Source organism: Vidua macroura, chromosome 11 (genome assembly GCF_024509145.1).
Source record: "Vidua macroura isolate BioBank_ID:100142 chromosome 11, ASM2450914v1, whole genome shotgun sequence".
NCBI classification, from domain to species: Eukaryota; Metazoa; Chordata; class Aves; order Passeriformes; family Viduidae; genus Vidua; species Vidua macroura.
This window is the reverse complement of record NC_071581.1, coordinates 16,079,058-16,101,471: the sequence shown is the minus strand read 5'-3', so window position 1 is coordinate 16,101,471 and position 22,414 is coordinate 16,079,058. Positions and strand designations below refer to the sequence as shown.

At 53.3% G+C, this 22,414-nt stretch overlaps 2 protein-coding genes across 4 annotated transcripts; one reads left to right on the top strand and one right to left on the bottom strand.

The window, feature by feature from the left end:
• Positions 1–339: 339 nt before the first annotated feature.
• Positions 340–9,923, bottom strand: EXOC3L1 (exocyst complex component 3 like 1). Of its 2 annotated transcripts, XM_053987547.1 has the most exons (14): positions 8,882–9,923; positions 7,756–7,916; positions 6,775–6,801; positions 6,582–6,663; positions 5,633–6,293; positions 5,330–5,447; positions 5,031–5,156; positions 4,813–4,913; positions 4,294–4,404; positions 4,049–4,178; positions 2,952–3,074; positions 2,502–2,657; positions 2,044–2,168; positions 340–1,606 (listed from the first exon to the last, which is right to left on the bottom strand). In XM_053987547.1, exons 1-14 carry the CDS (start codon positions 8,922–8,924, stop codon positions 1,420–1,422), a joined length of 2,151 nt encoding a protein of 716 aa, XP_053843522.1. In that variant the 5' UTR covers positions 8,925–9,923; the 3' UTR covers positions 340–1,419. The 2 variants fall into 2 exon arrangements, with proteins under 2 accessions (XP_053843522.1, XP_053843521.1); XM_053987546.1 differs by having other exon boundaries at positions 6,582–6,801.
• A 70-nt stretch (positions 9,924–9,993) lies between these two features.
• On the top strand, positions 9,994–22,384 carry E2F4 (E2F transcription factor 4). 2 transcript variants are annotated; one of them, XM_053987129.1, is made up of 10 exons: positions 9,994–10,176; positions 12,005–12,114; positions 12,590–12,753; positions 13,246–13,287; positions 15,954–16,015; positions 16,155–16,440; positions 16,863–17,027; positions 18,135–18,182; positions 19,717–19,761; positions 20,083–22,384. In XM_053987129.1, exons 1-10 carry the CDS (start codon positions 9,994–9,996, stop codon positions 20,196–20,198), a joined length of 1,221 nt encoding a protein of 406 aa, XP_053843104.1. In that variant the 3' UTR covers positions 20,199–22,384. The 2 variants fall into 2 exon arrangements, with proteins under 2 accessions (XP_053843104.1, XP_053843105.1); XM_053987130.1 differs by lacking the exon at positions 18,135–18,182.
• Positions 22,385–22,414: the final 30 nt, after the last annotated feature.

Below are 22,414 nucleotides of genomic sequence, written 5' to 3'. Positions count from 1 at the left end.
GAGCAGATACCTTCCCAGGCAGCTGGGAGCTGTGGCCAGCTGTGCAAACACACCATGAGCCCCAGGGAGGACGGTGGGCACCTCCCCAAGCTGAGGTTGAGCCCTTCACTGAGCATCCCCTGAGCACTGCTGCCACCTGACCCAGGGCGGGGGAGCACTCGGCCCCCTCTGTCCTGGACAACAGGATATGTAGTGTCTGCATCATCCCCTGTGTCCTGGGTGATCTCCTGGGCTGGCACAGGGTGCAGGGAGCCAGGTCTGGGGTGATGCTGAACACAGGGATGGGGGGACCCTGATCCCTGCCCCAACCCTCCAGGGAGCAGAGCCTGGACACTCAGGAATGAGTTCAGAGCTTAGGCCTTTATTTCCAGCAGTGGTACCATGCAAGGACAGTGGGATGTGGCCCATCCCAGGGTGGGAAGCATGGCAGAGCATGGAGGTCTCCCAGGGTGCTGCAGGGGCTAGGCACAAGGGTGTAGGCAGAGACACAGACTGCTCCTGATCTTCATATGGCACCTGGGAGGAGATGCCACGGCCTGGGCAGCAGCAGAGGATGGAGGGAGAGCCAGTGCTCAGGGTGGTGCTGCCCATCACAGAGGAACCTTGGAGCAGGACAACACACCAGGCACAACCACGCTCTCCATGCAGCTTGAGAGCCTCCAACTCCAGTCTTCCTCCTGGCATATGAGCCAGAGCCAGGAGTCTGGCAGGTCAGCAGGAACTCAGAGCTGTCCCTTTGTGCCAGCAGGGATAGGGCTGATGGCACTGTCCAGGCTGAGGAGACCACCTTGTGCTCTTCTCCTCAGCATCCGTGAGCCATGATGAGCTGGCTCAGCTGCTCTCCACCGGCCATGCAGGGCCCAGCCTGGTGGAGCAGCAGCACCCAACCCCAGGGCTGAGCCCAGAGGACCTCCCATGGCTGAAACCCTCCTGCCAGCCTGGTCCCAGCAAGGCTCCAGTCTGCCTCAGAGTTGGAATGGTAACAGCCTCCATGGCTGGGACATACTGGCTCAGGGGGCTGTCTGGAGACTTGGAGAAACTCAAACATCTCTGCAGCCCCATGGAGATGTGAATTTGTCCCAGCTGCAGATTCCTGTCCATTCCACAAGTCTTCTTTCTCCTGCAGGCAATGGGCCTGAGCCTGAGCAGCCCTCAGTCACTGTCCCAGCAGGCCACCAAAATAGCTACAGGTTGGATTTCCCCCAGTCCAGGTATCCCAGGACTGGTGCTTGCAGGGGACAGTCTTCTCATGGGGCAAGACCAGAGGAGAATGGCCTTTATCCAGACTGTCCCCAACACAGGACAAGGTGCTCTGTGTAAGGGATGCCACATGTCACCTCCATTCTCACCACGCACAGCCACAGAGCTGCCCTGCATGGCCCCTACCTGGGACCAGCGGGGCACCGGTGCCAGGCAGGGTCAGGCACACTTGCCCTTGCGAAGGCAGAAGGGCAGCTCCGGCACAGGGACCAGGATGGTGCTGAAGATGGGCCGGTAGCCCTCGGGCAGAACCTGGGGGTGCTGAGCCATCATTTCCAGCACCACGTGCCGCACTTCCTTGGAGACGTCCCCACGGATATCCAGCAAGGTGGAGATGTGCTCATCGCTGGGCAGAGAGCCAGGGGTGAGCCCGAGCACTGCTCGTGTCCTGCAAACCTCCCCCCATCCAGAGAAGCCAAGCCAGGGGAAAACTGGTACTTTGCACCAGGCCAAGCAGCATTTTCTTGAAAACAATCCCCCCAAACCTTCTGAATCTGGTTTTGACATTTCCAATTTGGTGTTCTGTTACTTTTCACAGTTTGTTTGGCCACCAAATATAGATGTGCAAATGCCACAGCAGAACTGCTGTTTTCTGTACACCTTCGCCCTTGGGACTTTTCAAGAACCCCTCAAATCTGGAGCATGGGAAAAAGAAACCTCAGGGAGAAGGGGGTAAATGCTCAGGATTCTGCCTGCTCTGCTCTGAAACCTCAGAGGGTGCAGCCCAAGACTGGCTCTCCTGGGCAGGCTCACACCTATCCCCTCCTGCAGGGAGTACCTTACCTGACATCAGGGTACTTGGTGATGAAGCCCAGCACCTCCAGGCTGAGTAGTGCTGGGTCTTTGAGGTAGATCAGCTCCCGCAGGGCAAAAACAGCCTCCAGGCTCTGCTGGCCCCGGTCCAGGCCCTGGGAGGGAAAGCAGCCAGGTGTGAGACCCAGAGGACGTCACTGCAGTGGCTGGGGAGACAGCTGCATCCTCAGTGCCCACGTGGGCACCTGAGCCTCTGCAGATGGTGTCTTCCCACTCAGCATGTCCCACCCATCAGGGGCTGCCGGGCAGGGTGATGGTCCCCAGAGTCCTTAATCCAGCCAGTTCCTCACATATTGGCCTCACAACCACCCAAGTGTAACAGCCCCATTTGCTGATGGGCTGTGGGCTGGAGGGGGGCAGGAGGGTGAGGTGATGCTCCCTTTCCGTGGCACAGCCCTGGCTCCCCACCGCACCCAGGCTCCTCTCACCAGGCCACAGAAGAGCTCCCGGAGCTGCGTGGCGTCCTGCAGCAGGCGGTGGCACAGCTGGCCCCGCTCCTCCCGGCTCTTGCACACCATCTTCCTCTGCAGGAGTGCCCGCAGGTACTGGTTCACCACCAGGAGCTCGCTCTCCGCCAGCAGGAGCTGGGCAGGGGACAGCTGTTAGCGCTGGCATTGCCTGGCTGTCCAGACCCAGCTCCCCAGGGAAAGGCAGAGGCAAAAAGGGCTGATACAACAGCAAGCCATGGGAACAATCTGGGAAGCCCCCTGACCGAAGGGACAGAGAAAACAGCTGGATTTGGGGGAAGCCCTAAACATCTCTGTGTGGTGGTGCTCTCAGAGGACACAGACTCTCCAGCATTCCCAGCATCCTGCACCCCAGCACGGCGCCCGCTGCCCAGCCGCCCTGTCCCACAAGCAGCCGCTCGAAGGAGGTACCGTGAACACGGGTTTCCTGACGCGGGAGAAGTCCTTTGCATACTTGTCAATCACTTCACACATGCTGCCGACGAGCTGGGACCCGGAGAGCCACTTGCGGGAAGGCAGCTGCAGGCAGAGGGGCTGAAGGGAGCAGAGGAGCAGTGTCTGTGCCCTGCATCATCGCAGAGCTGCCAGCTCAGGGCAGCACAACACCCACAGCTGCTGCCTGGCACCACGGCCACTTTGCCTTGCAAAAAGCCCCCGAGCCCCTGCTGCCAGCCAAAACTCAATGTAAAAACAGCAGAGTGCTTAAGTTTAGGAAATTATGGAAATGCTGGGGCTGTCCCTCCCTGACACCCTGAGAGCATTTTGGGGCTTTATCTGGATTATGATGTACACCTGAGGTGTGAGCAGTGAGCTGCTCCTCACACACCTGCTTTTGGCCTGTCCTACCTATTTTTAATTTCCACTCCTCCCCACTTCCCTTGTGTAGACATAACGTGTTTTTTTATTTCCTACTCCCGCCCTGCTATCCTTGCCTGTCTTCCTGCTTGCAGGCACACACTCCTTCTGTCTCTGCTAGGGCCACTGCTGCCTGCAAGCTCCTCACCTTTTGGCTCTTCCTTTGTTTTCATGGCATTCAAGCCCTAAATAGTAATGTCGTTAATTATTCCAGGTTTTTGGTCCAGACTCCAGGAAAGCTAAATTTGACTACACTAACAGGAAACGACTTGGGCAGTTGCACATGGATTCGTATCCTCCACACAGACTTTGCTGCTCTCCAGCTGGTTTTCTGCCATGGAAGAGCCAGAAGGAGCATGAGGCAGCTGGGGGGGGGGGTGGGGCGCTAAGGCTCCTGGTCTCTGTCCGTTAGTGATTTGGGGGCCAGGAGCCATCTGCCCCAGCGATACAGGGTGGTGCTGTTGGCGACAGACATCGGCTGGTTTATCAAGGTCTGGGGGACAGGCTGGCAGAGATGTCTGCAGGATGATAGCAGGGTACAGAGTACATAGCAGGGACCCTGGGCAGGAATAAACTCGAGTTGCAGAAGGGCTGTTATTGCTGGGTTCAGCTTTGTTGCAGCCCTGTCAGCCTCAGGTGCTGGACCAACATACCTGCAGGTCCAGGAGCAGTTCCTCCAGCAGCAGCTGGGTGGCTTTCTTCTGCATCCTGTCTAGAGCAGCCTGCAAGGATCCAGGGACTTCTCTGCAGGCTATGTCAGGGTGCAGGGAGGAAACAGAATTGCTGGGAGAGATAAGAGAGAGTACAGGTAGCCTGGGAAGCATAGTGGGAACACTGGCTCCAGGGAGGATGGGGGTGGGTGTTGATACAGGAGCTACCAGGTGCTGGTGCAGGTTACCTGAGAGCCAGGTTGTTGTTGAGCACGGCCAGCAGGTGGGAGATGTAGTACTTGGGAACAGCCCGGTCCTGCTGGTGCTCCTTCCCGCACTGCACCAGGGCTTCCCGCAGGCTGCAACACAGCGAGGCAGCCGTGACGGGCAGGCAGAGCCCCAGGCGTCCCACCACGGGGACCTGGCCCTGGGATGCTCTTGGGGACACATGGACCTCCCACAACCCTCCCAGCTCACTTGGCTCCTTTCAGATCCTGCCACCAGGTTGGAGAGTGACAGGTCGTTGGGCAGGGTGGGACAGTGGGACCCATTCTGGATCCCCTGACAAGCATTTGGGGCAGCAGGCCCTGAGAACTGATGCCCCCAAAGGCTGAGACAGCAGCCCCATGGGCAGACAGGCTGCTGAGCCTTCTGTGACCTGGATGAGCATTGGATGCCCCACAGCAGATCTCTACCACCAGCCTGTGATGCTCAGCCATGGCCCCAGGGTCTGTGAGGGTAGACAGGGTGTGAGTGGCTCCACTGACCGGCCCAGGAATGCCTCAAGCTCCTCCAAGGCCATGTTGTAGATCTTCTGCTGCAGAGAGTTGGTGATCAAGGAAGCCACCTGGATGTTCTCATTCAGCATCTGCAGCAGAAGAGGAAAGTGGAGGTGACTCAGGGAGAGCCTGCAGGCCATGGACTCCTTTCTGGGAGGTCTCAACATGGCCAAGCCCCATCTGTACCCATGTTCTTGGGGTCCCACCTGCATGACAATGGCAGGCAAGGCTGACTGGAAGAAGCCCTGATGGTCTGTCTCAGGTTCCTCTTCCCTGAACCATTCCTTGAACTCCACCTCCAGGGTCCTCTGCATCCACTCGAACACACTAGCCTGCAGGATGGACACGCACCACAGGCAGCCCAAGAAGCCACGTACAGACTCCCTTGAGACCCAACATAGCACAGCAAGTCCTGGGCCTCATGCCAGGCTCATGGTCTGCAGCTGCTGTCAGAGCAGATGCCTGGCTCAGTGGGAGTCACTGGGTCCCCGTCCCTCTCACTCACCTTGACTTTCATCACATATCTCCTCTCTGTCTGATCCACAAGCTCAGAGGACATCAAGGGATCCAGAGCAGAGACATCCACTTCTGGGAGGAGGTCAGGGTGACCCATCATCTCTGGGCTGGAGGGCAGAGGTGGGGCAGGGCTGGGAAGGCCTGTTTTCCAGGAGTTTCTACCTGTCCCTCTGCCCTCCTGGTCATCATCCCCTGGCAGCTAGAGACACTCTCCCAACCCATCCATGAGCTGGTGAACAACCCAGCTCTCCACAACATCCCCCGCTTGGTTTGTGCCGGGGTTGGTGCTGACCTGTGGTACACACGGAGCGCCCACTCAAGGAGAAGAAAGAGTCCCTGTTTGTCCAGGTCCTCCCGCAGGATCTCCTGGAGGTGGCTGGTGAGGGCCTGGTGGTAGGTGGCAGTGCAGACGCTGAGGATGTTGTAGTGAGCTGGGACGCACTGGACCATCAGGTCCTTCACCACAAGCAGCTCAGACACAATGTCCTTCTGCAGCACTGCCAGGTGCTTGGCCAGCCCTGGCCCCTCAGCATCCATGCGGGGAGCATGGAAACGGGCTCCTGTGATGGTGTCCTGGAGGACCTGGTAGAACTTCTGCCTCCAGCCCTTTGGGCGGCCAGGAGGCAGGAAGGTGGCCTCCAAGAGCAGAGTATCATCTATTTTCTCCTCCCGCTCGATGATCCTCACAGCAGTGACAAAGAGAACGGGGTCCTCGCGCACCAGTCGCAGGCTGCTGCCCACAATGTCCCACAGCTGCTTGGCCAGGCTCTCGTTGAGGTCCTGCAGGCCACTGAAGTAGGACAGCACAGTTGCCTGTGCACCGGAGAGCCCGCGGAGGTGCAGCTGGGAGAGGATGTCATCCCGAAGTTGCTCCACCATCATGAGCTCCACGTGGGCCTCCAAGAGATGCTGCCCATGGAGCAGCTGCAGGATATGGGAAAAAACCTCGTGGACTGTGGGAGAGGGAGGAGAGATGCCAGCACTGAGTGTGGAGATGAAGGTTTGCACCAGGAACATAGATGTAGGTTATTAAGGAGATGGTGAGGGGAAAGGTCTGGGGCTCTGAGAACACCATTGGATCAAGCCCTGGGGAAGCAGGGATATCTCCATTCACCCAGCTGGTAAAGCCTGAGTGACCTGCTCAGGCTTTACCACCAGCCCTGCAGAGAGCCTGTGATTGGACTGAGGTTTCCCCCAGTGCTTTTCAGCCCAAATTGACCAGGATTGGGATAGTGCCTTACCTGAGAAGATCTGGGGCAGCACCTGGACCACCGAGGCCAGCTGTACATGCTCCTCCATCAGCTTCCTCATCTGCTGGAGGCCCTGGAAGTGGTCTGCACTGTCGAGCAGGGCCCACCGTGCAGCCCCCAGGTCCTGGCACACACCCTGCACCTCCTGGGCCGCCGACCGCAGCTGCTCCAGCCCTGCACTTACCCCCTCCAGGTAGGACTGGACAGTTGACTGGGGAGCAGAAAAGGATGGAGGGCAGTGGAACAGCTCCAGAAGGTGTGAGGACTCTACACCATTTGCCCCAGCCCTGCATGATCTGTGTTGCAGGCACTCTCCCATCCCCACAAAGCCCAGGGTAAACAGTTATCAGATGTCTCTTTCAGTTTTAAAAGATTACTTTTTTTCTGCAAAAGAGCAGTGGGTCACAGGACCCAAGTGCCTCCAAGGCATGAAGGACTCAGTGGCCATATAAACCCTCCTCCAAATGGAGTGCCATCGTTTCCAGCCCTGCAGTGGCACTGGCACATCTCCGTGCCCTATTTGCTCATTTAACTCCCTGCTCCTGATGCCAAGAATCACCAGAAGCAAGTTGCTTTCACTGAGGCCTCCCAGACAATTCATCCAGAGTCGGGATAGGAGAAACCATCTCTAAAATTATCAGGAGAAAGTTGTGGTGCTCAGACTGATTCAGTCCTGAGGGTAATAATTCCTTGGGTCATGCAAAAGGGGATGTGGGTGAGGAGGCAGGTGTGCAGGGGAACTGGGACAGCCCTTAAAAATGTGGAGAGATGGAGTTTTCCCTGTGGAGACCCACAGGCAGGACAGGTTGGAGCTTTGTGCCTCCTCCCAGCTGTGGGGCAGGGCAGCCTTTGGGGCTGGGATGGGGCAGTGATGGGGTGCAATGAGTCCTGCACATGGAATGTGCTGAGCCCCCTTGGTGTTTTATTTTGAAGGATTGTCAGAGACACAGAAGACTCCTTTTAACACTTCAGACACTGCCTGAGGATAAGGCAGAGGGTGAAGGGGGTCTTCTCCCTCCAGCAATTGCACTTCACCCACCAAACGCGAGCCAAAGGAAAAGATTTTGTCAAAGAGGATTCGTGGTGCCAGAGGGGACCCTGGCTGGGATCCCTGCCTGAGGAGGGGGTGTGGCTGCAAGTATCCATGGGATGGGCAAACACACACCTTCAGCCGGGACTGGATGGAGTTGTTCCTCTGCGTCTCTCGTCTCCGGTAATGCCCGAGCCCCTCCAGTTTCTCGGGGCGGTAAAACACCCCTGAAGCCCATTTCAGAGCAGCTCCTCTCGCCAGCTTCTCAGCCTTCTCTGCTTCCGGCCACTCCTCGTCTGGGGATGAAGCCAGGGGTCAGTGAGCACAACCAAGTGGGGCAGGAAGGGCCCCTGAGGCCAGAGGCAGGAAGCTCGCCGCCAGTGGACTTCCAAGCACACACAAACGTGGGAAGCTGGGCAGTGTGGCACCAAGAGGGTCCTTCCACAAGGGCCCCCCAAGATGCCACCACCACGGCCCGGGGTTGTCATAGCGGCTGTGGCAGCAAGAAGCAGAGCTGTCCTGGGGTGCTGTGACTCAGCCTGCCAGCTCAGATTGTCCCCAGGCCCAGTGCACACCCCGGCTGCTCCCCCAAACACAATGCTGGGTTGTCTGAGGGGGTCACTTGGGAAGCTGTCAGCAGGGTTGAGACTCCAGCAGTGAGTCAGCAGGAGGAATGGGGATACAGCAGCTCTCGCAGGAAGGAGAGCCAAGCTAAGGTGAGGATTGGAGACTCCTGGTCTCCCCAAAGCACCCACGCAGCTGTGTCCCCCTTGACACAAGGTCTGAAGCCATGCCAAAGAGCTCCTGGCCACAGTGGAGGGCTGAGAACCAGCACAGTTATTTATCACACACCGTTCCCAGTCCCCAGTGCCTGGTTTCATCATTCCCCCACCCCATCCCATATCCCCAGCCACTCCCTGCAGCCCCGCGGGGCTGTAACCCAGTGCCAAGCCAGGCTCCTGCTCTGCTGGAGAGCCGCTGGCAGCCTTGGGATCAGGGGATTAGGGAGGAGGACAGCAGCTTTGCGGATAAGATGAGCGGTGAGCAATACTGCCCCGGCGCAGGTATCACCATCAGGAAGCACAGCTAGGCTGCCACCCCGCAAGGACACAAGGCACCAGCCCCGGCACAGGGAAAAGGTCCAGGAGGGTGGAGGGGGTGGTGAGGCAAAGGGCAGGGGAGTCCCCAAAATGTGCTGCAAGCAGCAGCATCCCTTCCCTGCCCAGCTCGCCGGCTCCCCGGAGAGCATCATCCCCGTTACCTCTGGGGCTGGCGGCGCGCTCGTCCTCCGCAGACATGCCCATGGTGTCCAGGCTGTGCGGAGCTGCGGGGCCAGGGCAGGGCTGCGGAGGAAGCTGGCTGCCGTTTCCTCAGCCGGAGCAGCCGCGCTCCTCAGGGCCTCATTGTGTTCCCGCAGCCGCGCTCAGGACGTCAGGAACGGGGGGCGGAGGGGAGGGGGGACACGGGAAGGCACCGCGACAGCCGGAGGTCTGGGGAATATAAGCCACGGAATCAAAGGATCATTTAGGTCGGAAAAGCCCTCTAAAACCATCGAGTACCAACCATTAACTGCCAAGCCCACCACTAAACCATGCTCCTAAGTGATACATCCACACGCCTTTTTAACATGTCCAGGGATGGTGACTTCACCACTGCCCCAGGCAACATTTTCCAGTGCCTGACCATCCTCTTAATAAAGAAAATTCCCCTAATATCCAATCTAACCCTCTCCTGACTCGACTTGAGGTCATTTCCTCTCGTCCTGGAAATCACACCCTGTCTACCCTCACCGGCAACCCTTTTCTCCGGACACTCAGCCCTGTCCGTGCCCGCAGCGCTGCCCCCTCGCACCCACCCTGGCTCGGGGAGGACAGCGGGGTGTCAGACCCCAGCCCATCCACACTGCGAGCCCACTCGAGGGGGGATCCACCATGAAGGGGTGCGCTGTGCCAGCCTGACCCGGAGGCGAGAACGTGGGGATGGCACGCTCCATGGCTGCAGATGGACCTGGAGATGTGTCCCTGCCACAAGCTGCCTTCCCCGGGCACAGGCTGGAGGATTCCCCCGGCACTGGGTGTGCTGGAGCAGCAAACCGCCCCTGTCACCCGGGCGGTGAGAGCTGGATACAGGGCTGAGGTTTGGCTTCGGTACCATTGGGCGGGAGTTTGACTTTGGCACCGCAGAACGGCGAGGGGATGGACGCACCCCTGGCTTTACCCGGAGGACCCACAAACCGACGGGGCTGACGGAACACTGGGAGCAAAGCGGAACAGCTCTGCTGCCCCGTGAGGCGGTGGGGGCAGTCCCCCCGTCCCCGCCCCGTCGCCGTCCCCGCCCCGGAGGTTCCCGGGGAGCCCCGCGGCCCGGAAGCGGATGCGCGGCCCCGGAGCCGGCGGCGGCGGCGGGCAGATGGCGGAGTGCGGGGCGCAGCCCCCCGGGGGTGGCAGCGGGGCTGCGGGCGCGCCCAGCCGGCACGAGAAGAGCCTGGGGCTGCTGACCACCAAGTTCGTGTCGCTGCTGCAGGAGGCCAAGGACGGCGTGCTCGACCTCAAGCTGGTGCGGGGGCAGCCGGCGGGGGGCGAGGGCTCCGCCGCCCCGGGGTAGGGCTCGGAGGGAGCGGCCGCCGGGAGAGCGGGGCTCCGGCGGGACCGGTCCTTCGGCGGCTGGAGCAGGTTTGGAGGGGGAGAACGGGGACATGGCAGCGCCCGGTGCAGCAGGTGGTTTAGATTGGATTCCAGGAAAAAATTTCTTCACGGCAAGAGTGCTGAGGCACTGGTGGAATGGGCTGCCCAGGGCAGCGGTGGAGACACTGTCCCTTCTCAAAAGGTGTGTGGATGTGGTGCTTAGGAACATGGTTCAGTGGTGGGGTTTAGGGGCTGGGATCGATGATCATGGAGGGCTTTTCCAGCCGTACTGATCCTCTGTTTTTAGGTGCACGGAAAGCGGGGGTTCTTGGGGGTGCGGCAGAGCTGCCGGCCGTACACCGAGGGCTCTGCATTGGCCGACCTGACACCCTTGCCTGCTCCTCTTTCCCAGCCCTTCTCCCCACCCCATCGGGTTGTCCCGGGCACTCTTCTTTCGCCAGGACTTTGCCATACATTGCAGGTCTTTGTGTGCTTCAGTTGCAGAACCGTTTGATCACCTTGTTCTCTTCTGTGTTCTTACCCTGTACTTGATCACTGGCACCAAAGCCTCAGACATCTACAGAAACACATACCTATAGAAACTGTCTGTACTGCACTTAACCCTCCTGGCACACACCAGGATGAGGAGTGTGGTCAGAGTCACCTGCCAGAGGTTGTTCCCCATGCCTTTAGGCAGTGGAGAAGTGCTGTGTGAAATCGTCTTGCTTCTGCATTTTAAGATCTTCACCTAGAGGAAGTAACACTGTCAATGTATAGTACTTAATCTCTGGCCTTTCCTGTAGGGGAAGTTCTTTTGCTGTGGTTTATATAAGCATCTCTTATGTGGGCATGTGTGTGAGAGAGACAAGTGTCAGAAAGTCCCAATAATGCAGGGCTGGAGGAGTTTCCTGGCTCCATGCCTGTGCCAAATTGTTTTCTCATTGGATTTGACAATATTTTTCTTCTTCAAATGTCCATTAAGGAAATTGGTGTTAGTCAGTGTGATTTATGTAGTTGTGTGGTGTAGGATCTCCAAAGTCCTGGCCTGTCACTGGGAGGTGACAGAGACATGGTTACTGTGTTGACCTGCTGTGTCTGCACTGCCACTGACATTGTTGGTCCTGGCTGTGCACACATTAACTCTTGCTGGTGCAGGTTGCCGTGTGGTAGTGGAAATAGTGCCATTCCTCAAATCCTGAAACCTGAGGGGAAAAGGGTTATATGAGCAAGGCAGGGAAGCCCCAGGTGTGCTCAAGGTTACTCTCCACCTGGAGTCATGTCATTCAAACAGAGGAATCTCTTGAAAAGATATTGATTCTTTGTCAAGTGGCGTCAGATCAGCTTTAGAAAAGACCTCGTGAATGTTGATTTCACTGAAGTGTTGCACAGACAGCTCTCAGCATTCCCCTTCCCATCTCCATCTCTACCTCGAGAGAGCACTAAATTTTTAGGCTGCTGAACTATTATGCTCTAGCACTGCTTTGCTACTGGAGAATGGTGATTTTTGGATCCACTGCGAGCAGGAGTGCTGGAATTTGGTTTGTGTTTAGTGGGGAGGCTGTGGGGTATGAAAAAAAGAAGAATGAGTGACTTTTTCTCATGGTCATATGAGATCAAGAACATGGCTGTGTAACTTGAAACGCTGGAACGGGAGAGGTATGAAATGAGGAGCAAAGTACTTGGCCAGGAGTTAATCTGCCAGGCAGGAAGGAGCTAAACATGACTGAGAGTTTGGAATTAAGTGTCTTAACCTTTTTCAGGCTGCAGATACCTTGGCTGTGCGACAGAAGCGACGGATCTACGATATCACGAATGTCCTGGAAGGCATTGGGTTGATTGAGAAGAAGTCCAAGAACAGTATCCAGTGGAAGTGAGTGGTAGAGATGGTCTAAATTGTTCACAGGTCCCTCCTAGTGCAGGTTTAAGTGACAGTGGGATTAAAATGCTGTGTGCAGAGGGAGGTTCCTCAGTCGTCCATGCTCTTGCCTCCCCCAGCTGGGCTGTGCTGATGGCACAGTGGGGAAAGCTGAAGTATGTATGGTGTCTCTCTTACAGCAAAGGTGTTATTTTGGTACAAACTAAATATTTGCACTGCATTGGTCTAGAAAAGATACTTGTCATGGCACTGGAGGTGGGGAAGAGTCCTCCTAGACTGGGAAGTAGAAAGGTGTACCTAGCATTGCTATGGTGGGAAGTGGGGATCTAGAGTAGGTACAGACACAGCTTTCCAGGCAATCTGACATTGATGTTTGACACAGGTGGGAATAAGAGGCTGGCAGAGAGGTTGGGGTTGGTCTGGGTGCCTCCAGAGGCTGATATATCTCACCCATTTTTGCTTTACCCAGGGGGGTGGGTCCTGGCTGCAACACACGTGAAATAGCTCACAAACTGATTGAGCTGAAGGCAGACATTGAGGACTTGGAGCAGCGGGAACAGGAGCTGGAGCAGCAGAAGATGTGGGTTCAGCAGAGCATCAAAAATGTTACAGAAGACATGCAGAACAGTCGATATCCTTTGTGTGAACTGATGGCTCTGTCTCCGTGTTCACTTGCTGGGCTGGGAAGCAGAGACTTGAGGGCTTGGTGGGTGCTGACCTGTTGCTGCTGGAGAAGCTGCACTGAAAGGGTCAAAAGGCAGCACCTTGGTTTGAAATTAGGGTAACTGTCCAGCCTGGAGACCTGCTTTTCTCTGCATCCAGCTTCTCTGGCTTTTGGAAGTGAAAAACATAGTAATGTTTACCACAGTGAGAAAAGTGCTTCTTTCTGAGTCACAGGTGCCACTTTCCTGAGTGCAGAGCAGCTCTTGTGGCTTAACTATCTCAGGATGTCAGCTCCGATGGGCATGGAGCTTGCAGACCTCACCTGCAGACCACTTCAGAGTGTGGCAAGGGAGAGCCTTCTGGGAATGGTGTTCCTTGTGCTCAGGAAGGAAACACCAGGTGCCCTTTGAGCTCCCTGTCTGTGCAGGAAGCTGCAGCCTTTCTCCTTAACCTTGGGAACATTAGCCTATGTGACACATGAAGATATCTGCAAGTGCTTCACAGGTGAGGAAATGCTCATTTTCAATGAGGTGCTCCATTGTAAAGATGTGATGCTGCAGGCCTGTCAGTCTGTCCCAGCTGCTCTCCTTTCTCCAACAGCATCAAGTGAAATGTAATGTCAGCTCTGATGCTGTCCTGGGTTTGTGTACCACTGAGTTATAGCTTTATTGTCTCCATTAAAGGGGACAGGCCATATATTTTAATTGTGCTTAAAGGAATAGAGGTGCTGCTCCTAAGGAAGTCTTCTTGCTAGTTTTCACTGTGTGGGTGTATGTGTGTTATGTTAGAAGCCCTTAATATTAAGGGCTTGGGTGGGCAATGTTCTAAATGAGAGGAAACATTTTATTTCACAGTAGAAACCATGGTGTAAGCAGGGAAACAGTATTAAAGGTGGTCCATCAGCTACATCATTTCCCCTGCCAACAAGTATGCAGGAAGGGGACAGTAGAGGACAGAAGGGAATGCACCACTTGCTCTGCCCTCACTCCCTTCATTCCTAAAGTTGTGGGGGGCCTGTATCAAAAGTCCTGTGTTCTGTCTCTGGGCAAAAGTGAAGAAAACCCACAGGAGTCTTTGTTTCTTCTGCTGCCAGTTCTAATGACAGATGTCATTAGACCAGATGTCGAAGACCAGATGAACGCCTGGTGGCCAGCAGGCAGTGAGGCAGCCTCAGTACATGAACTGCTCTTCCCAGCTGTAGTGGAGTCGCAGCTCCTTTCTGCTTCAGTGGGTGCCTGACCTCTTCTGACATGGCAACCTGCTTCTGCTTGGTTGCTGCAGAGATTGAAGCTGTTTATCCTGGCTGCCTCCAACCATGCATAATCTCACCTGTGTCTGGCTCTCCTCATCTCCTCCAAGCACTCCTCTCACCCTGTACTTCATCAGCTCCTCTGTTTGCTGTCGCTGCCTTTGTGTTTTCCTCGTTCACCAAGTTCCTGCTGGTGTAACGGCTGCATCATCGCCACCCCCTTGGCTTTACTGTCTCTTCTGGTTGAAGCTGCACTTCTGGGGGCAGGGATTGTGTTTTCAGTTTGACAGTGCTGGGGGCCAGATCACTTGTAACAGTCTGGAAGAGTTTACTGGAGACCAGCAGACAGCTCATTGCTTGGCTGGTTGAGTGTTTTGCATTTCATTGCACCTGGTTTTTGTAAACCACTTTGTGTTTGAGGTCAGACCTCACCAAAACATGCAGAGATTAGATCTTACTGAGGGTAGGTGTCAGTTCCCTCTAAAATGGAGGTTTTAATCCATGGTTTTCCATTGCTTGCCCAGTTTTCCTGTATGAATATGCCTTATATGGCTCTTTTTCCTCTCCTGAACACCTGAGTCTTACAGAGGTTCTTTGGTGGACCACTTGTGTTCTCAAACTGTGGTGCAGGCTGATTTTCAGCTGTTGGTTTTTCTAATTGACTGCTATTGAACTTGCTTGCTCCAAAATTTCCACTCTTGGACTCTTGTTAAATAGAGATCAATTTAAAAAAGAAAGAAGTAAGAGTATGTCAGTTTTTAGTGACTGGGAAACCTAATTTCTGCATCTGTTGCTGTGATGCATTTTGCACTTGCAGATTCAAAAAGGAAGTGGAAACTTACTGGGTGCTGTTTTGTACAAGTATTTGGGACATACTTATCAAAGGAGATAGAAACCTAGCACCTGACTTTGAAACTAACAGGTCTTACAGCTTGAGCTGTCTTTGAGCTTTATAATGCATTTTAAATGTTTTTCACATTTTTCTTAAGTGCAGGTTTGTTAAACAAGTCCCATCCAATTGACAAATCCCACGTTGTTTTTAATCCTTTTACCTTTTGCTGATCTGACTTTTGATTGCCAGCCTGAAGTTAAGGGATGTGCTTTTCTGCTGTCCACTCTCATCACTCTGGGGATTTTCTGTGTCAATTACCATGTGAAGCTTAATCAGAATACTGGGAAATTGTGGATATTAACCACACTAAAGCTTAAACATTCAAAGTGAAGGCTGCAAGCTGCTTGATCTAAATATGTCAGATATTCACAGCTCTGTTATTTCTCTGTTCATGTTTCTCTAAACCCAGATATGGGCTGGGAGCTGCTTGCCTGTGACTGTTGAGTTATTAGGGTGCAGGTCTTAAGGAGCTGCAGAACTTGGAAAGGAAGGATGCTGTCAGCCTGGCTTCCAGCCCCACGTGCGCTGGACTCTGTGGAGGATCCAGTCCAACTAAGGCAGCTCTGGCCAATAGAGACTGGGGAGTGTTCTTTCGGGTGTTGGGACACCAGCCTGAGGTTGGCAGCCTGGCTCTGAGCCTGGTTCAACCCCATCTCTCTGCTGGCAGTGCAGTTCTTTTGTTCCTAATTCATATCCAGAAGCTTGTGACAGCAGAATGAAGGATACTTCCCTTAGGATTCAGTGTTCTTAAGAGTGGATTTAAGCCAGTTCTTCCAAGGAAAATGAAATTAGTCTTGATAAGGACACTGCTAAAAAACTTCAGGGTTGCACTGGGAGAAGCTTTACAGGTTCTTTGTGCCCTGGGCCGTTGGCACATTAGGAACTGTATGATGTGCTTGGGGTGTAGATGTCTTCCTTCCATGGAGGATTGCCAGGAGGGGGGGGCGTTGAGGAGGGGCTCTTCACCAGTGCTTAATTAACATCACAACAGCTTGTGCCCAGGAGCCCTGACTGCTTCTGTTTTCACAGGAGACACCCTCCTCGTGATCCGAGCCCCATCTGGCACACGTCTGGAGGTTCCTGTCCCTGAGGTGAGTGAGAAATTTATGGGCAGATTGCAGGGGCTCTGTGTGTGTGCCTGTACATGTATGTTTTGCCTGTGGAAAATTGATATGCTATTTAAAAATGGTTTTTAATGTAAGTCTGTGTTTTGCTTTTGATTTTTTTCAGGGCTTAAATGGACAGAAGAAATACCAGATCCACCTGAAGAGCACAAGTGGTCCCATTGATGTTCTCCTAGTAAACAAAGATACTTGGAGCTCTCCTCCTGTCGTACTCCCTGTCCCTCCCCCTGAAGACCTCATTCAGTGCCAGGCAGCTGCACCCTCGAAACTGCAAATCCCACCACTCACCCACTTCCAGGAGGCCTCTGTTCCCAGCAGCACCCAGCCCTCCACACCAACACCCACCAGCACTCAGGACCATGGGCCTCCCACACAGAAAAACGCAGGCACAGGTGAGAGGGAGCTACAGGAGGCAGAAACAGGCTGGTGGCTGGTAGAGCAGGGTACATTCCTTGGCTCTGTTGGGGCTGGACCTCGGATGTGCAGTGTTGAGAGCTCCTGGCAAAGGGGCATCGCTGCCTTTGCTGCCCTTCCTTTGGCCTTGGTTAGTGGGACTGGCCGTGCTCAGGGAGATCAGGCACTTGGCTTTAGCAGGTAGTGCCAACCGGTACGAGCAGCTGTAGGGGAGAAGCTGGTCATGCAGGTTCATTGATCAGCAGGAAATATGTCCAAATATGGACCTGGAGGAAAGCAGGAAAGCGTCTCCCTGTGCAGCTGCCTGGCCAGCACTGCCAGCGAGGGCTGAGTGTGTGCTGCAGCTGCCTTTGGGCTGGTGGGAGATGACATTCCTGGGTGTGTCTGTGGCTGTTCCCAGAGTGCGATGTCCCGGCAGCAGAGTCCAAGGGCAGTGGTGACTTCGAGGGCCAGCCGGCGGCGTTGGACACGCAGCTGCTGCAGTCCTCAGCCTCGCTGGACAGCAGCTCCGTCCTGCCCGGCACTTCTACCTCCTTTGAGCCCATCAAGCCTGACCCCACAGGAGGTGAGTATGCTGCTTGTTTCATGTGTTGCTCCAAAATCCTGCTGCTGGGAGTGAGGGAAAGGCTGCTGGGCCTGGAGGAAGGAGCTGAACTCCATTCTGCCTTTGCTGTCAGCCAGAGTCTGCAAAGGATGAGTAGGCATTGCCCTGTGAGGCTGCCAGGAAACATGGTGACAAGGTGACTGTGTCTTGTCTAGTGTCCTGCTGCTTTCTGTGACATCAGTACTAGAAAATCTGCGAGGGACACCCTCATGACACACGTCTCTGCTGTTGCATGTAGGGTTATTCCCTTTCAAACCTTTCTGTAGAGTAAGGTCGTGTTTTTGAGACTGCTTGAAGCTACAGAATTTTCAGCCACCACTGAGAGCACCTTTGTAACTCGGGGAGTTTTCTGTATTAGGAGAGCTCTTGTCTTCCTTTTCCTCCTTTGCTCAGGAATACTTCATCTGTCTTTAGTGATCTTGTGTTCTTAGTGACCCTGCAGTATATATTTGGGGAGCTCCTTGATGTGCTTTAAAAAAGGAATCCTGGAGCTTTATGCCAGGAAATGGCAGGCTGGCCCAAGGAGAGAAAAGCATCCTCTAGGTAAGCCACACTGCTGGAATGTTTTGAAGCCCAACTTGCCTGCAGAAACACTCGAGGTTGGGTTATGGTTAGAAGAAGAAATCTTATTCAAACGCAGCTCACTCAGTGTTTTTTTCACCTCTGCTGCTGGCATGTCTCAGAGAGGCATGAGCTGTGGAGTCATCTTGGTTGTGGAATTAGGCCTTGGATGTGCATATATCTTATCACTCTGCCTCTCCAAAGGCATGTCCTCATCCTACACAAGGTAATCAAGGCAGTGTACTGGGTGAGGTTTACAGACACAGCTGCTGACTGTGATAACATGTTCATGTCCCAGGGCTCCTACAAGTTTATTTTAAAGTAGTGGCGCTCAAGTGTTTTGTTGCTTGTCATTGCAGCAGAAATATCTGACACGGAGTGTGGGAACAGAATTTCTGGATGATTTGGGTGTCTAAGGAGCACAGTAGGTTTATGGGTGATTCTGCTGTAAAGCATTTCAGACTCTTCATGTAATGATCCAAACCATCTGGTTTGTTGTATTTGCAGTACTGGAACTTCCCAAAGAGCTGTCAGAGATGTTTGATCCAATGAGAGGTACGTTCATTCCCTGACCACAGCTTTTTTTCTGTGCCCATCTATCCACAGAAAAGGGACAATTAGTTTGATTTGCTCCCTTTTGGATTATTTTGTGGATGTGGTTTTGTAAGGTGCTTGTGGTCATTGGTGGCTGCTGGCCCTTTGCTAAAGAGTAGTTAGACATTCTTAAAATGACTGGTTTCTGTATGTATTTTTCTGTCTCCATGTTTCCAGCAACCTCTCTTAGATCTTGCCTGCAGCGCAGCAGCAAGGGCTTTCCTGTCCCCATGCCGACGCTAATCCATGTTCGGCCTTTCCATGCTCCTCCTTCAGCTTGTCAGCAGTATGGAAAAGAAAAATCCCTGCTAAGTCTTGTTTCAGCTTTAGCTGCCTAAAGCTAATCCAAGCAAATAATCTGAGGAGATAGTGTTCTCTCTTCAAAATACTTCTCAGTGGTGGTGGTGGAGGAGCTAGTAATTTTGGAGCAGTAGGGGAGGGAGATGTTACTTGTGTTTGGAATTCTGACTCTGCCCAAGGAATATCTGTGGGTTGCTGCTTAATGGTGGAACAGACTCTGGGTTAACAGCAGAAAAGGTGAAGGAATTTGGTCTGACATAAACCTAAACTGGGAAACTTTATCAGTACATTTATTTCTCTTCACTGCTGGCCAAATACTTTGTAGCTCCACAGCCAGGCAGGGCCAAGTACACCCAAGCACTTCAGTGGTGGTCACAGGAGATGTACAACAGCTGACCCTAGTTTCATGCTGTAGCAGATGCTTTGTGAAGGTGCTGCCTTTGGGTAAAAATCCCCACAGACCCAGACACAGACGCATGTGAGTCTCCAATCTGTGTGCTCTTAGCCCTGGGCTCCACAGTCAGCCTGGAGAACATCCTTCCTCCTTGCCCAGCACCTCTGCTGCAGATAGTGGATGAAGTCTTGATGATGTCTAAGTACATCTGAAAAGTAAGTTTGAGTTCACAATGTGAGATATAAACTGCTGCAAAGCCCCAGCCGTGTAGGAGATCTAACTTACCCAAAGTAACTCTACTGTGTCACTATGTGGATTGTAAAGGAGATGTTTACTGTCTATGGTAAAGTATGTGGTTTTATGGAGTATTCTTCCCAGTTTGGAGGGGGAAGATAAAAAATCCAGGAGCAAAGGACAAAACAGAGTCCACAGCTACAGAGGCAACACTCAGGACTGGAGGAGAGCAGCACTGCAGAGCTCAGAGGAACGGTCCTTGCAGCACATTCCATGCAGCCTCTCATCCTCTGTGTGATCCCAGTAATGTTGCCCTGGCACGGGCAGCTGCTTTAAGGCTGTGCAATCTAAGCCACAGAAGCTGGAGTTCTCTCATAGTGTTTTTGTGCTGGAATTACTTTTACTACATGGTTTTATCTCTTTTAAGCACAAGCTTCCTTTCACTGCCTGCTGCACATGCTGTGCCTTAGCCAGAGAAGGGATAACAAGGGTGGGGAAAGTGGGGAACTACTCAGGAGCAGACCAGGAGAGCAGACTGTTTTGCTACCATGCTTGTCTCTTCCCCAGAATGTGTGAACTCTGAGCTGCTGGAAGAGCTGATGTCATCTGAAGGTGAGTCTCAGAGTCTCCTATCATGGTGTGGCCTTCCTGGGAGGAAGACTATGCTGTGTGACTTTACCCAGCTGGCAGCCTTGTGACTGCAGACTCGCCCTCATCTTTTCTGGGCTCTGGACACAGACTCAGTTCTTGCTGTCCTGCCAGTTCCTGAGAGAGGTGTGAGAGCCAAGAGTCTCTTCAGTTCTGTGAGGCTGACTGAAGCGACCTCAAAGACTGTTCCTGTGAGGTGGCTGCGCTGCTCAGTGCCATTGGCAGCTCACAGCTGGGGTGGGAGTGCTGAGCTTTGTAACCAACCCCGGGCTTCTCTTTCCCCAGTATTTGCTCCCTTGCTCCGCCTCTCCCCTCCACCTGGAGATCACGACTACATCTATAACCTGGATGAGAGTGAAGGTGTTTGTGACCTCTTTGATGTGCCTGTCCTCAACCTCTGACTTCTCAGTGCGGCTGTGAGCCCTGCAAACACGGACTGTTTTGTAACTCTTTGGAAAGTATATATTTTTGGATTCCTTTTGTGCTAGAGCTCAATGGCCGAGTAATTCAGAGATGCTCTCAAATGGACTCAAACCAAGAGATGTGGACTTGCAGGCTGGGAGCCTCCCCATAGTTTGCTTCTTCCTCTGGTGCACGTGCAAGACGCACGTGCAGCTTTCCCCCCGCATCTCTCCACTGGATCCTGGGCCTCACTTCAAAGGGTCTGTGTTTTGAGTGTTCCCAGTTCACCTGCAGAATTTGCCCACGTGCCTCTCTGAGCTTCCTCCAATCTGCATGCCTTGGTTTTTCCTGCACTCCCAGAGGCACTTTGCACCTCCTAGGTACCAGCTGCTACAAGGAGCCCCAATACCATGATCAGTTCACAAGCCCGGAGGGTGTTACTTAGATTTCTTTGTGTTAGTGCTTCAGATTGGGGTAGTTTTATTTCTGCAGATTGGGGTAGTTTTATTTCTGAAAGGCATCAAGAGGAAAAAAAAAAAAAAATGGCACCAAAGTGTCTATTTCTTTCAGTGACTTCAGACCGAGCTAGTATGTTTTACAAAAAGCACTTTTTTTAGCCAGCTGTGCCTCCTAGTGGGATTCAGGAGCTGAGTGCTCCTTGTAGGACCCAGGAGCACTGAGCCTTTCCCTATTGGTGCATCAGCAGGAATGCTGGGTCTGTTTTCACCAGCCTTCTGATGCACAACCCCAGGGGCTCCAGCTCCTTGTCCAGCAGCTGTGCTGTTTTTACAGGGCTAAAGCAGAGGTGCCAGTATGGTTTTATTTTTAATTTTTGGTTTTGCCTGACTGAAGAGATGTTTCAAAGGATAAGACTGCTTCAGCTGGTACCTGTAAGGTACTCCAGGGACATCAGAGCCTGCTCATATTTGCAAATAGGTGGGTTTTTCCAACCACTGCACTTGAACTTGCAACTATCTGAAAGGTGACCAAGCAGTTACAATTCAGTAGTATTTTGCTGTGACAGGTTATGTAGGTGTTGTCGAAATAGTGAGATTTTTTTACCCTTTTTTCTCTCAGGATCAGGTTTTCTGTATATTTGAATTTGCTCCCTTAGTGCCCATACCCACACTCCCAGTTCCTGATCCTGTGGCAGGTCTTTACCTACTGCGATGTTTTCTCTGAATCATTTTTCTGCAAGATTTTCTTCATTGCTTTGTAACAAAAGGTCTGCTGTTGGCTTCTTTAGGATCATCAGCTGGTACCAGGCTGGGACCTTGTGCAGTTTAGTTAGAGTAAAAATGTCCTGATGGAATTTGTATTGTATTTTGCAAGCCCCAACTTTGGGTTTTGGTCAGATCCTGTGAGTGTCTTTAGTTTTGCACGTCTTCCTGCCACCACAGTGGAAGCAGCTGTCCTGCCTTTCCTGCTCCGCAGACTGCTGAACAGAGAGCCAGGCCAGGCCATGGCTGGCTGCTGCAGACGGAGCTTCTAGCCATGCACTTAAACAGCTGACGTTTAATTTCTCTGCGTAGCTGCTCACTGCCTGTGACCCACACAACCAGCTACAGCACCAGCACTAAGGGATGTAAAGTATGAAGAGCCTGCAGAGGTGAGAAGAGCATGTGCTTGGGACCTGTGTCCCTGGAGTGGCTCCTCAGGCCCTCTCATTCTGCATTGGACTCCTCCACAAGGACTGTTCATTTCTTCAGTAACAAATCAGCTTTTTTGGGGAAAGCACGAAGAACTCGGGAGGAGCAATGGGACACTAGTTTGGCAGCAGGCAGCTGCTGCTGGCAAGACAGCTGAGGTGTGAGACCTCTCTGAGGGGTGAGCTTCCAGCCTGTGTGCTGCCAGTCCCTGAGCTTTCCCCCCTCCACATGGAAGCTGACCGGAATCCCTTGGTCCTGCCTGTTAACAAGGCTCCGTGGCTTTGGTGCAGCTCGAGCTCTTCATGTACTGCCTGGCTCTTGCCCTTCTTCCCAGTGTTCATGTCCACCACCAGTTAGACCTCTCAAAAAGGATACCTAGAGAAAAATTTACAGTTGCAAATGAACTTTTGATTCATATATAAAGATTATTTTTATACTTTTTTTTTTTTTTTTTTGCAAGGAAAGAAAATTGCCTGTCATATTTGTACAGAGTGTTCTCTGACGTGAATAAACAAAAACTTTCCAGAGTTTCTCACCTTGCCGCAGCCTGTGCCTCCTCTCTGCCC